The sequence below is a fragment of the Arachis hypogaea genome, chromosome 15 (assembly GCF_003086295.3).
Source record: "Arachis hypogaea cultivar Tifrunner chromosome 15, arahy.Tifrunner.gnm2.J5K5, whole genome shotgun sequence".
Taxonomy (NCBI): Eukaryota; Viridiplantae; Streptophyta; class Magnoliopsida; order Fabales; family Fabaceae; genus Arachis; species Arachis hypogaea.
The window spans coordinates 158976070-158988041 of record NC_092050.1 but is presented as its reverse complement, the minus strand read 5'-3'; the positions used below and the strand labels follow the sequence as shown (position 1 = coordinate 158988041).

Below are 11972 nucleotides of genomic sequence, written 5' to 3'. Positions count from 1 at the left end.
GTGATTACATTACGGGAATATAAATCTTTTAAAATTATGTCGGTTTATCCTGATATTATAGATTATAGTACAAAAAAATTTATAAAATTAAACTACTTTTACAAAAAAAATCATAGAAGACAAAAGTCTCCGTCGATTAAGAAGACCAGGATCTCCATAGATAAAAAATCAAACAATAAAATTTTTAGTGATTATTTTTATGTGAAAGAGTTTGATTTATTACTAATAATTAATTTTAATATTCGTTATCTAAAATTTGAAATGATTTAACTTGTATACTTTTGATTAGGTGTTAAGTCGATTGCACAAATAGAAATAATTAATTTTTATATTTGTTATTTAAAAATAATATTTTTTTCTATGTATATAAAAATATAATTAAATATTAGCATGAAAAAAATTGTATTGATAGTTATAAAATTAACTCAAAATTAATTTTTTTAAATAATTGAATCTTGATTTTAACTTTTAATCGTAACATTAGTATTCTCTCTAAATTATATTTAATAAATATTTAAAAGAAGAAAAATAAAAATATAAATTAGAAAGATAAACAGTAAAAATTTAAAACTAAATAAAAAAATAAACAAATATGTATATAATAATAATATTTTTTATTTGAATTATATTATTTTGTTAATTTTATTTTTTGTAGAACAAAAAGATAGAAAAAATAGAGAATGAGAAAAAAGAGAGAGAAAAATAAAGATAAAGACTGAGAAAGGGATTTTATTAATTTTGAAAAAAAATTATTTTAATTATAATAAAAAATATCTGATGACACATTTTGATTTGTCAAATTACTAATATAAAATATAAATTACAAATTATATATAGAATGGCAAGAGTAGAGAGAAATAGAAGAAGGGAGAGAGATAAATGAGAGAATTTAAGAAATGAGTTTATTAATTTTGGAAGGAAATATTTTTTTCTCAATTTGAATAAAAGAATGTCATGTCACCCAAGCGTACCGGTCTACAGGTGCTCTCGCGATAGGAATCCTCGCGACGAGACGTTGGCCCATACCTACAGTGGAGGCACCACCCAGAGTCAATCTATGAGGTCGGGAAATTGAGACTAACACCAGATGCTACAGTTTGCCTATCTACAGTTAAACAAAGTCCAAATCTATAGTCAAGTGAAGGTTAAAAGCCTAAGAACCAAAAAACCTAACATAGTAACCCCCTAATATCTACCTAACATTGACACAATTCAAGCATGCAACCTATCAAACACACAATACAGGCACGAAACAGAACTAAGAAGAAGCAGTATATGCACGAAATAAAATTAAGAAGCAAGAAGGAAAGGGAAAACTTACCGAAAGGATGATCGAAAGGAATTGGAAAATCTCGAGTAGAGTGGACGAAACAAGAGCGATTCGGAGTGAAGAACTTCAGAGTGTGAGAAGAGGAAATGGAGAATATGTGATAATAATAAGGGAAATGGAAACTGAAACGCAAAAGGCAAGAGAAAACTGACTAGTAACGGACGCCTGAGAGCGCGAAAGGCAGGGACAAAACGGACATTTCGTCCAAGGTTCAAATCAACAATTAAGAGCATTTAATGTTTGGTGCGAAGAATGAGGTGACAAAGGGTGTTCCGATCCTTCGAGGCGAACATGCCCACTCGCGCGTAGGGGGCACGCCCTATCACGAGCGGCCGACTAAGCGACGATTCAACCAAAGATGACTGAGAATGCGCCAACAACGACGCTTGCAACTCTAGCTGGCGTGTTGGGGGCACTGTTCCGACCCGGCCCATATGGCGCGTTGCTCCGATCCGGGCGGCCGACCTGGTGAAAAGCGTGAACCCGAACCAAAGGGAACGTCCGGACCTATCCTCTCCTCCAGCAAGGCATGTGACAGTTGGGGAGGGAAATTTCTTGGAAGGCAGGTCTGTCCCTGTGGGACCCGCCCTAGGAGCAGAGTATATAAGGGGAGGGCCCTACCCCTCCCCATGGTATGTCACTATCCCTTCATCTTTACTGCCATCTGTACGGACTCTGTCTTGGACATCGGAGTCTCTTTTGCAGGTACCCCCTCCTCTCTTCACCTCAACTGCTCGGGAGGTCGCACAGCTCTTCCACTCACCCTCCAGAGTCAGACCAGGAGTCCCAATCACGTTCTAGCATCTCGGATCTCAATTTTCCCATCCTCTTTACACGCATTCGATATACCCGACCCGTTCGACAACCGACCAGACGAACATATTGTTTTGTACATCTTATTTTTATGATACGAAATATATTTTTTTTTTATTAATTACTATTAATACCACAAATAAAAATATAAAAATAATGTACTAAAAAATAATGCATATATATTTTTATTCCTCGTGATTTTTAATAATGCATATATATTTCTATCAAACACACAGTGAAGAAGACTCCTTTGTAATATAGTCAATATAGCTAGGTATCTAAAAAATTATATTATATTATATAAAATATATGGACATTATTCATTCTTATTTCTTATATATGTTTTCTACCCCATTTGATACGTTAGAAAATTATGTAGATAAGTAATGACAAATTAGAATGTTGAATTCTTAATTTGGTGTGAAGACTTGGAATAATTGTTAATCAATTATGTGTATGTGGTGAAGCTAAATCCCCTTGTCTTTGTAATGTCAGTCTCATTAGTCATTTTAGTTAGGCTTTTCTAGAAAATTATTATCTATGTAGTATATGGACTTATTAATTTGTTATTATTATTTTTCATATTTCTAATAATACATTTAATCTGAATTGAAAAGTTGAGTCTTGCATTGTGGAGGACTTGGAATTGTCAATGATTAGTGATTTATTGTGTAACAGTTTAGACTAGTTTATAAATAAGCGTGTGAATCAACTTAATTTTATACAATTAATTTTCAGAATTGAGGTGATATTAATATATATGATTTAAGTTTTGGTAGTTTTTATTTCAAAAATGAATATATAGAAACAATTTATTTATATTATTTTTTGTTTATATTTTTTGCACATCTTATTTTTATGATACAAAATATATTTTATATTTTTTATTAATTACTATTAATACCACAAATAAAAATATAAAAATAATATACTAAAAAATAATGTATATACTATATATCATTTGTATTCCTCGTGAGTCGTAAATATATGATTGAAAAGTTTGTTACACTAATTTATAAATTAGCGTATGAATTATATGATTTTGATCAAAACTTTAGGTGATGCTAATATGATTTAAATGTGGGTAGCTTTTATTTCAAAAATAAATATATAAAAATAATTTATTTGTACTATATATTTTTATTTATATTTTTTTGCACATCTTATTTTTATGATATGAAATATAACCTTTTTAATTTTTATTGATTACTTGAATACCAAAAATAAAAATATAAAAATAATATACTAAAAAAATAATGCATACATAATTACTATTCCTCATGAATATATGATTGAAAATTTTGTTTGGATGATAATAGCATCTTCTAGCAAATATGTATTTCTTTCTCTTTCTTTGATATTGACCACTAGTGTTATCCCTTTGTTAAATTCTATTCGCAATCCTTGTTAATGAAGTACAATGATAGTTTGTATATGGTGTTGGTGTTGTTATTACTACATTATTGATACTTTAATTCATGAAATATACATCACTAGACAATGTGGAATTTTGTAATAATTATTCATTTTTAAAGTGATCTTTCTACTTTTGTATATATGGAAGTATAATTATATTTATAAGATTGATTTAATGAATGATGTGAATTACTCCATACAAACTGGTCCTGTTCTAGAACCATTGTAATTCATTGATATTGTGTCAATTTTATTACAATCCCTGAACACCATACCATATTGCTAGCATTCATGTAAACCAAACAGTTTTTTGCCACAGTTTCTCTTGAATTTAACTTCTTTAAACCATGAAACTAATCCTTTCTTGTGTCTTTTTATGGAATATTTCTAACTATTTACAAAATTAAATTATGTATTTGGTTGATACTTGGTACATGAATTTTGAAAATACTAATCCTAAGGATCAAAATTCGTTAATGGAGATTAAATATTATATTAATTTATTAAAATATTCTAATGACTTTAACTCAGAAATTAGCAATTTCTATTATAAGTTTAATAAAACCAGTTTTTTTTTTTCCTGCAATTCTTTATATCAATCACAATTGTCAACTAAAATTATAATTACTAACATAAGTGTAAAAGTGATCGAATATTATTATTGGTCAGAAAAATGGGTTGGACATTTTAGGTATGATGGAACATTATCAGGGTTAATAGTCAAATTAATTTTTAGAAGATAAGATGTTTTTTAAATTTATCTTTTTTGAAAATTTTGTTCAATTAAATTGTTCTTTCAAATATTACGAATTAATCATATTTATCCTCCAGTCACTCTATTAACAATTTTTTTTCAAAAATTGATATTGTAAAACGTTAATTGATAATATATATAATATCTGATATGTCTAATTAGATCATGACCAAATATGTTTATAAAAATTCATTAATTTAGTCATTTTTTTCAATTACAAAAATTCTATTCCCAATATAACATAGTGACTAAATTGATAGATTTTGTAAATATATTTAGTTAACATTCAATTGAACATATTATGTGTCATATATACTATAAGTTAATATTTCACATCATCAATCATTGATGAAAATTATGAGTGGAGTAACTAAAAGACATATATGATTAATTCGTAATTTTCAAATGACCAATTTAATTAAAAAAATATTTTAAAAAAAATTTAAAAAATAACTTATCTTCTAAAAACTAAAATGACTATTAGTCCAATATTATTATTATTATTTGTCAAAAGAATGGACTGAACATTTTGGGTATGAATATGATAGAGCATTAATATATTTTTGGGCTGGATACATTAATTTTCTTTTTTGGACTAAGATACATTAATTTAAAGATGCTTTAGAATCCCTATACTATGTCGAACTCGAAGTGCATTATAAAGGCCCAACACATGCAAACCATAACTCTCATTAACTTTCTTTATACACTTCCACTTGCCCAATGTGGTGACGTGGATATTGTTGGGACTCTGGGTTTAAAAAACAACATATATAGTGAGTTACTGACTTGTTTGTTAGTTAAAAATCCAGTTGAAGTGTCTAATTTAATTTGTATCTATTATATTTTTCTGCTTTAGATATATGCCCAACATGTACTTATTTACTTTGGTTGGTTGGTTTTGTTTTGCACACTTTTGATGTTGCTCTTAATGAATTTCAATTCCATATGTATAGCATAAAATGGTTTAATCTATTTACTTAAAATAATAAAATATTTATTATTTTAATTAATTTCATATTATTATTTCGTATGGATTAAATAAATAAAAGAGTATTATTAATTTATTATACAAAACAAAAATTAAACTGCATTATTTGCTTAGAGAAAATATCTAAGGAAATATTCAACGAGTTGAAATGTTTAAACCTAGGTAAATCTTGAAATGAAATTAAATTTTGTGTTCAATAACTGTAAATCTTTTTTCTAAATATATAAACATTAAATTATATATTAGACTTTGACTAATAATATGTAATTCAAGTATCTAATTTAAAGCTTAACTATGAATGTTGATAATATATCAAAATTAAATTTTAAAAAGATATTCTATATATTCTTATTTCCTATAATTCAACAGAAAATAATTTAAAAAACAAGACAATCAATAAATCAACAAAATAATATTTTAATCAACTTTAAATTTGTTATTTTATTATCTGTAAATATCTTATATAAATTTAAAGATAAATAAGATATTATTTTATCTCTAACTATTATCATTAGAGGAGAGATTTGATCCTGATGGCTGATTGGACAAACTAATATATCTCTTTTTTTTTGTCAAACAATATTTTCTAAAATTAGGAAACTTATAAATAATATGATATATCAAGGAATAAGGAATAATCACTGTTTCTTAATACCTATCTTTTTGGTAGTCGCAGTCGGTGACCGAAAAAGTGTCAAAAACCTTTTGGCTTCCTACTCAAAACAGTGACCCCACTTCAGTCGCAGAAGCTCTTCTTCCAGAATGAATCCCTTCTATTCTGATTTTACTCCTCAATATCCTTATTCTCCTCTAAACAACTATGCATGGAACATTCATCGACAACCCACCGTGAGTGTTTTTTTTTCTTTAATGTTTGTTAAGTAATGTCGAATTTAATTTCTCTTTCTCTACTTATATAATTTTTGCCTGAAGTGAATTTTGGGTCACGGTCGAGTATGAATTAGGTTTCAAGGGATATGAATTTCTCTTTTGATTTGAGATTATTTCTTAATGTATTGTTTCTGTTGTTCTTTCATTAGATTTAGCATTGTACTTTACTTTCTGATTCTGGTACAATTAGTGAATGTTAACAGTTAACGGATTCTTTTTGGTGTGTGAGTTAGTAACCTAGGCATATGTATTCTGAGTTTAGAGATCATGATATAAATTATTAAACATTGATGATTTGTTTATAAAATGGTAATAAAATATAGTAATTTAGATTCGCTGTGGCCCTTCACAACTACATTACTAAACAGTAGAATTATGATAGCAATTGTGTTGTGCATGCTGAGTTTGGTTGATACTTAATGAAAGTTTGAATGCTGTGTTTGAAGTTAGATGCATGTCTGTTGTTATACTGGTTCGTTTTTGTTTGGTTTTTCAAAATAATTTAGGCCTAATTGGTGTTTTGTTGTTGAATCTGACACTTTCCATTGAATATTGCACTAGAATGTTGCCATTGTATCAATGTAGCATCATGTTTGAAATTTTGTTTGCAGATTGAGAGATATCGAAATCAAATTAACTATGGCTGGCAAAATATGCTTCATGGAGGTTTAAATCACAGCCATTTTAATTTCGGTGATCCAACCCCTCCGTATGGTTTGGGTTTTCCAAATGATGGTGCTCCTGCTGCTAACTTCTTACTGCACCAAACTGCTAGACAAATTAATCCTTTTGTGGCCCCAAGCTTCCAAGATGATGATGTCAGAGCTGCTAGCTTCTCACAGCACCAAATTGGGAGACGGATTAATCGCTTTGCAACCTCACCAGCACGGCCAACTAATCGTGTTGCAAGTCCTCGAGCGCGGCCAACTAATCGTGTTGCAAGTCCACGAGCGCGTCCAGCTAATCCCATTGTAGCTCCCCGAGCAAGACCATTCTGTGAAATTTGTGGGGTTTGGTTGAGTAGTTCCAAAAACATAGAAGAACATAATAAAGGAAGGAACCATCAGAATATGTTGAAAGAACATAAGCATACGTTGAAAAGACATGAGAAGTCCGAGGAACTTAGAGGTATAAGAAGACGAGAGAGGGAGCATGTGCCAAATGCCCTTGGGAATATAGTAGATCGGTCTAAGACAGTTCGGAAATCCGAGAGAAGAATTTCTGTTGAAAGGCAGCACAAAGATTACCTGGGAAAATTCATGGCGGAGACTTCTACTGTTACAGCTGAAAATGCTGAAGGGGAATGTAGGGATAAATCTGTAACCAGGGTTTATGACTCCAAGAGGAAAATCGGAGGAGTTAATGAAGGCAATGATGAGAACAAGATTAAGAGGATAAGAAGGACTATCGAAGCATCAAAACATGAAGGGGAATTGAGGGATAACTCTGTTGCAGAGGGCTGTGATTCAAAGCCAAAACCTGAGGGAGAAGTGAGGCACAACTCTGCTGCAGAGGGTCATGATTCCAAGCTGAAGATTGGGGGAACTAGGGGAGTTAATGGCAAGAAAATTAAGCGGAGAAGAAGGGTCATCAAATCATCAAAATCTGACACCAATGCTCCATCAAATTGTGCAAATGCAGAGTCTACCCCTCAAGTACCTACAGGGGCACCACCAGAGCAGCCTATGCCACTGCAGGTACTCTTACCAGTACCAGCAGTGGGATCAAATTCTGAACCACAAATTCAACCTCTTGTACTAGCTAATTCAGAGGCCAATGTAAATGACAAGAGTCCCATTTCTACTGATGAAACAAATGTTCAATTGCCATCATCAATGTCAATGGAGTTCAATGCTCCTGTAAATTCTAGCATTAACAATGAAATTTTAGATGGAAGTTGCAAAGTTGAAGAAAAGATGGGAGTACTTGACATCATTCCTATGTCAATTTATGTGGAGTCTACAGTCCAAGTACCTTCAGCAGTACCACCACAGAAGCCTGCACCATTATTGGAACTCTCACCATTACCTCCGGAGCGATTAAACTCTGAACCACTAATTCAACCTTTTGTACAAGTTGAAGCGGAACAGCAAGCATCCAAAGACAATGTACATAATGAGAATCAAAATCCTACGCATCATGAAACAAATGTTTATCTTCCATCATCAATCTCAATGGAATTTGATGCTCCTGCAGATTCTAGTACCAATACTGAAATTTCAAATGAAAATTTCATAGCCAAAGAAAATATGGAAGTCACCACCAAATTAAACATAGCATCAGTTCAGGTTTGTTTTGTAATATGCAATCCATTTATTAAATATTAAAAATTTGATTTTAGATGTTACCTAAATCTGTGATTAGGTTGCTGGAGTGGAAAAAAATGTGTGGATTTGTCTTCAATCAATTAGTCTATAGATCATGAGATATACATTTTGAAACTGTTCACCTTGTTAAATAAATTTCCTGCAATTTTGTATATTTTATTTGCATATTTCTATTATAGTATTTTATGGAAGAAAATTTGTTTGTTACATTTTCTACTTTATTGAATCATTCAAAGTTATTCCAGGAAAATATTTGTTTTGTATGCGGCGATCGAGGCTTTGAAGAGGCATTGGTTTATTGCTACAAGTGTCAAATATGGGCACGACATAGGTACTTGTTATTTACCTTTTCTGTTTGCTTTGTTTTGATGTAGCTGCAACAAATTTGCATCATGATAATTGAGTGTAATTGCCGCACACTTCTTTATTACTATATTCCTAATGGTCTTAGACTTTTTCAATTTTTCTTTTCAGGTATTGTTTAGACGGACCTGTGATATTCACCGAGCAAGTTATATGGTTTTGTGAGGATTGTAAACCAACGGTAGAAACATGTGATTCTCAAAATTTAGAAGATACAATCCAAACCAGGATGGAAAAAACCAATTTCACAAAGCAAATAGGGGAGAAAAACGAGTTTATGAAAGTGTGTCAACCTGCTCTGAAAACGGTTGAAAACACTCATGTCGCTGATCTTAATCTTGTAGAATTAAAAGATCATGTTGTAGCACAACCTGTTAATGATCCAATTTGGAGGTAAGAAATTTATTTTTCTAATTTTTTCTATAACTAGTGGATTTTCTAGCTTCTATAGTGATGCATTATCTAAAATTGAAATTTCTGGCTAATAGAGGAAGTCTTCACGTCGACAACAAAAGTATCAATTCCATCATCACTTCCATCAATGGACTTTTCGCACATTTGTCCGATCTAGCTTGCTCCCTTGTTAGTGAGGAAACAAGACGTTTTCAGAGAAGCTTTCCCTGGACTTGTTTCAAAGACGTGCAGTGTGGCCAAGTCGCTTCTTGAAGTATGAGATAGATCAGAACAGCATTGCACTTTATTTATTTCCTGATGAAAGGTGGATTTTCTACACAAACCAACATGTTCTTACTCTGCTTACAACTTGTATTCTTATTACCAAATCTTACAACATGCTTGTACAGATGTGAAAGGGACTATGACATGTTAGTTGATGACATTATTCGCTCTGACCTTGCCATGAGAGCTGTGCTTGAACATGTAGAGCTCCTAGTTTTTCCTTCCACCGTGCTTCCGAGAGAATACCGGAGTGAGTTTTCTACCTTCTAGCTCAACTGTGCAGATCATATACTAGTATTATTTGCAAAACAAAATAAGTTATGTATTAATTTTTAATTAATCATGCAGGATTTAAAGCAAAGTACTACTTGTGGGGAGTCTTCAAAGCAAAGAAAACTTAAATCTAATACAACAAAGTGATGTGGTGTGTATAGAGATCAGGCCTTAAACACTGCAAAACATAGTTCATAGAATAGTTGAGAAAGAGTGCTTCTTCTAACACACTTTAGTTTTTTTGGCTTATAAGTTAATAAGTTATAAGTTATAACCATGATCTAATCATGCATGTGATATAATCTGTACAGTTAGTCTTCAAGCTTATTTAAAAACGTAGCAGGTGTAATATGTATGTTTATTTATTTATTCTGTTTATTTTGATGTTAGAAATCTTGTGAAGTTGGTATTAGTGCTATTAAAATATAAAGTGCATGATTTCGGTGCAATTAAAATAAGGTGACCTTAAAATAATTGTGAAGTGCTAGTTAAAACATATAATTTTTTAATACAGCTAAAATATTAGGGGAGGAAAATGATGCTGCACTCTATCCCCTAGAAGGTGACCAAGGAATATTTTCATATCTTATTAACTATTGTTGTTTTGTTTTAACGAATTATTAAAACTGTTCTTAAGTTTGCTAATTTAATGTTAACAATTTCGCATCTAATATAAAGGACTCGTATATTTTTTGTGGGTTGTTATTATTATTATTTTTATTTTTAGTCAATGGTTAATAACTTCCGAATTGAATATGTCGCATACATATCACTATTAAGAATTGAATTCGAAAATGATGTGTTAGTGACTTAACAAAAAAATAATAATAAACTGCAATTATTATTGATAGAAAATCTCTTTTTTAGTCCAAGTGTTTTGAGTGAAAAAAGAAAGGACTGCACGTAGAATCTATAAGTACTTAAGTAGTGTAGAAAAAAAAAAATGGTGACATTGAAAGGGATTTTGTCTCTCATATCTTTTGGAAGCATCAAAGGGGAAGAAACGTGAAAGAATTTGATTGTGTTTTGTTCCAAAATTAATTACTAAATATGAGATATATATTGAAAATAATATATAAATATATGATGATTAATTTTATATATATTATATATAATCATAATTTTAAATTATGAATTATTTATGCACTAAAAATTTAGATGAATGAAAAAAAAGGTATATTATTCGTCATCTAAGATCACTTTAAATTATTTAAACTTTATAAATGTTTGAAATTTGGTTCTTTCGTATTAATCTATTCTTAATATATAAAAGTAGATGAATAAGTTTACCCAAATTACTTTTAAGATATTTTTCTCCTTCTACTAATGCTATGTCAGCAACATCGTTTATTTGGCAAAACTTTAGAATCAACCACTCAATTTTTGACAAATCAACTATTATTTTCAAATCAGCAAAAAATAAAATATACAAAAAAATATATAAGTAATAGAAATATACAAATTAGGCTATAAAATTACCAATGACAATGATTAGAAATTAATAGTGTCCAACCAAATTTGTAACCTACAAGAATCCATATTCCTATATTTATTATATTTTATCGTTATAAACAATACAATAAATTTATAACCCCAATAATTAATTTATTAATTTCTATAAATAACTCATTAAATGTAATAAACATCCATATTACAAATGTCATAATAATCTATTAATCATAATAAATTTTACCTTACAAATATTCAAATTTCATACTATTTGAACTACTTATATAAGTCTCTTATCATTATTTTTTTAAATAACATCAAATTTAGCACAAAAAAAATTTATTTTCATACTACACAACATCTCAAACTTACTCAATGGAGTATCATTCTTTAGACAATATCACCAAACAAACAGACAATTGGTTTATCAAAGTTTGCATGGTTCGTTTATGGGAAACATTAACACCTACAAATGAAGAAGAGTTTCTTTACTTAGAAATGATTATATTAGATGAAAAGGTACAAAACAAATATATTTATTGTATTTTTAAATTGAACATTTTCTAACACTATTTTGAATTTTGAACACTTGAGACATTGTCTGGCAGAGTAGGTCAAAAAAAATATTAACAGGTAATTTCACTTTATACTATTTCAATTATTCTTCTTAAAAATAACTTATTTAAA

At 30.0% G+C, this 11972-nt stretch overlaps 1 protein-coding gene across 1 annotated transcript; it reads left to right on the top strand.

Annotated features, from left to right (window-relative positions):
• The first annotated feature begins 5935 nt into the window (after positions 1-5935).
• LOC112751889 (uncharacterized) lies at positions 5936-10220 on the top strand. The gene is made up of 7 exons (XM_025801187.2): positions 5936-6153; positions 6807-8483; positions 8768-8853; positions 8997-9278; positions 9374-9603; positions 9689-9813; positions 9912-10220. The coding sequence occupies exons 1-5, from the start codon at positions 6067-6069 to the stop codon at positions 9549-9551; spliced, it is 2310 nt and encodes a 769-aa protein (XP_025656972.1). The 5' UTR covers positions 5936-6066; the 3' UTR covers positions 9552-9603; positions 9689-9813; positions 9912-10220.
• The last annotated feature ends 1752 nt before the right edge of the window (positions 10221-11972 follow it).

Bases quoted from the DNA above. Each gene is read 5' to 3' on its own strand.
- LOC112751889 (XM_025801187.2), top strand. From the start codon at position 6,067: ATGAATCCCTTCTATTCTGATTTTACTCCTCAATATCCTTATTCTCCT. The intron at 8,484-8,767 runs GTTTGTTTTGTA...AAGTTATTCCAG, and splicing joins TAAACATAGCATCAGTTCAG to GAAAATATTTGTTTTGTATG. The intron at 8,854-8,996 runs GTACTTGTTATT...TTTTCTTTTCAG, and splicing joins CAAATATGGGCACGACATAG to GTATTGTTTAGACGGACCTG.